Below are 2434 nucleotides of genomic sequence, written 5' to 3'. Positions count from 1 at the left end.
ATTACTTCAATATCTTTGTTTTTCTCTTTCTGGTGAATAATCACTTTTGACCATATGTTGTCTTTGTTTGTACTGAAGCCATATCTGATATTCTTCTTATTCACCAAATCCTCGTTCTCACTTGGATGAACCACTCTTTCAGTCTTTCTCCTTGTGTAAAAGGAGAACAAAAATTGCCTGGTCTGCCAGCCAGAAATGAGATCATGATCTAAACGGTGTCCCAGTTAAGAATTTGATAGTACTTCTTCGTATCTTAGCCAAAAGAAAAGAAAAGAAAAGTCTGCAATCTACTGTTACGATGTCAGACTCAATTTAAAGGACGAAAAGTCACGTATAGTTAACCTGTCAACAGTCCAAGATCATGATAAAAAGAATTTGTAATAGCATCAGGGAGCTTATAACATATATTAGACATTGCATCCCAATATTAAATCTGCATCTTTTTTTTGTCTTTTGTTTTCAGAGAAATACTTGTAATTAAGTAAACGCACCCCAAGTAATTACACCACTTAACAAAATAAGAAGAAGAAAAAGAACTGATGCCAAGTAGCTAGCAAGGAGTAGTGGTTATTGCATACAAATTAAACCCAGGTCGCGCCGTCGATCACCCTTCCAATCCGCCCAACTCCTCGAAAAATGTCTTCTTGAATCCCGCCATGTACTCCGGCTCCAGCGACACCGCCACGGACAAGCCGCCATCCTTCCCGGGGCTATTCATCAAGTAGACGAACCCACTGTAATACATCAAAGCTGGCCCCATGAACACCGGCTCTCCCCATCCGAAGTCGGCGTCGTACATCGACATCCCCAGCCAGCTTATCACCCGCAAGTCGGTGTTGGGTAATCCGCTTCTGGGTAAGTTATCCGTGTCCACCGTCTCCAAGTAGTCGATCAGCGATCTCGCGTAGTCGTCGCCTTGGCTCGTCGCGCCGCGGAGGCGCTTCGCGCCGAAGCCGATCGGGTTGGAGACGAGCTCGCCGACATTGGCGCTCACGGACGTGCGGATGACAGCGTTGCCGAAGTAGGTTTCGGGGAGGGGCGGGCTCATGCGGCTGCGCATGTCGATCATGGTGTAGAGGCAGGTGTCGGCGTCGTGGGGGAGGCCGCGGGCGATGCACACGCAACGCCACACGTGCGCCACCACGGCGCGGAAGGAGGAGACCCGGCTGGCGGTGGTGTCGCTGCACCGGAGCTTGAGGCCGTCGACGTGTGCCTTAGAGAGCTTCAGGATTGTGCTCGCGTAGGCGGCGGCGGGAGAGGTGGTGCTGTGGGAGGGGATGGGTGGGGGCGTGGATTTGTACTCCGGGTGGTCGAAGAGGACGGTGGGGAAGGAGCGGGCCCGGAGGAGGGTGCGGTCCAGGAACGGAGGAGGGACGGCGTCGGCGTTCCCGTGGGCAATGTTCGACCACGTTTCTATGAAGTGGAAGGCGCACCGGGCGTCGATGACCGTGTGGTGCATCGCGGTTCCCAGAACAACTCCACCGCACTTGAAGAATGTAACCTGCACATATATATATAGATATAATATCAGAGTCGAGCCTTTTTTTATTAAAAACTAATAATTAAAACTCCAAACTAGGAATGATAAATAATTAATACCTGAAGCATCAGCAGGACGCAAGGAGGGTCGGCGGAGTCGGCGGCCGGGACAAAGACATCCCGCATCTCGGCCGACGGCGTGAAGTCGGTGAAGTCATCGAGGGTGGAGTCAGAGCGGGCAACAACGAAGAGCGCTCCCTCTCCGTTGCAGTTGATCTCAATCCGGCCATTAGAGTCGACGCCGAGACGGCCGGCAAATGGATAAAAGAGCACCAAAGCCTTAGCGAGAGCTGCCTTTAGGACATCAATAGAGAAGAAGTCCGGCTCACCATTAGGCCGGTAGAAGTAAACTGTCGGGGTGTATCCCCTTCTCGCTGCGAGGTCTAAGTTGGACACCCAAAGCCCATGCTTTGGAGTCTCCTCGCTAGGGACTACAAACTCCGACTTCACTACTTCCACCATAATGACTCTCTCTCTCTCTCTCTCTCTCTCTCTCTCTCTCTCTCACCCCTTGGGTTCTTCGGAGTGGTGTGACTACAACTTCACCAAGAGTCCTAAGCGTCGTATTTAAAGGCATAGGAAAATTTTTAAATACGCCAGGAACTAACACTTCCACCAACTCTTTTTAGTTCTTTAATTAAAACTAAAACGAAGAATGCTTCAACGTTCCCCTTTTCTTTTTCTTTTTCCTTTTCCTTTTCCTTTCTTCATTGAGTAGAATCACACATAGTGCAAAGTGCCAGTCCACCAAATAACATGCATGGGACTAACTTTTTCCAAGTAAAAAAATATGAAAAATACACCATAGTTTAAAGAATCTAATAATTAAACATACAAAACTAAAAACATTGTAGCTTTACCACCACTGTCACATTTATTGGACCTGCAACTTTTA

At 48.7% G+C, this 2434-nt stretch overlaps 1 protein-coding gene across 1 annotated transcript; it reads right to left on the bottom strand.

Annotated features, from left to right (window-relative positions):
- Nucleotides 1–388: 388 nt before the first annotated feature.
- Nucleotides 389–2110, bottom strand: LOC140779789 (hydroxycinnamoyltransferase 4-like). The gene is made up of 2 exons (XM_073125048.1): nt 1600–2110; nt 389–1501 (listed from the first exon to the last, which is right to left on the bottom strand). Exons 1-2 carry the CDS (start codon nt 1999–2001, stop codon nt 605–607), a joined length of 1299 nt encoding a protein of 432 aa, XP_072981149.1. The 5' UTR covers nt 2002–2110; the 3' UTR covers nt 389–604.
- Between the last annotated feature and the right edge of the window lie 324 nt (nt 2111–2434).

Source organism: Typha angustifolia, chromosome 15 (genome assembly GCF_048772165.1).
Source record: "Typha angustifolia cultivar Huaian chromosome 15, ASM4877216v1, whole genome shotgun sequence".
Taxonomy (NCBI): Eukaryota; Viridiplantae; Streptophyta; class Magnoliopsida; order Poales; family Typhaceae; genus Typha; species Typha angustifolia.
Note: the sequence above shows the minus strand (reverse complement) of the source record. Positions and strands in the feature narration are given on the sequence as shown.

What these genes read in the sequence shown, in the direction of transcription:
- LOC140779789 (XM_073125048.1), bottom strand. Translation starts at nt 2,001, where the DNA reads ATGGTGGAAGTAGTGAAGTCGGAGTTTGTAGTCCCTAGCGAGGAGACT. An exon ending in GCGTCCTGCTGATGCTTCAG is followed by an intron (nt 1,502 to 1,599) that starts GTATTAATTATT and finishes ATATATGTGCAG; the next exon opens with GTTACATTCTTCAAGTGCGG.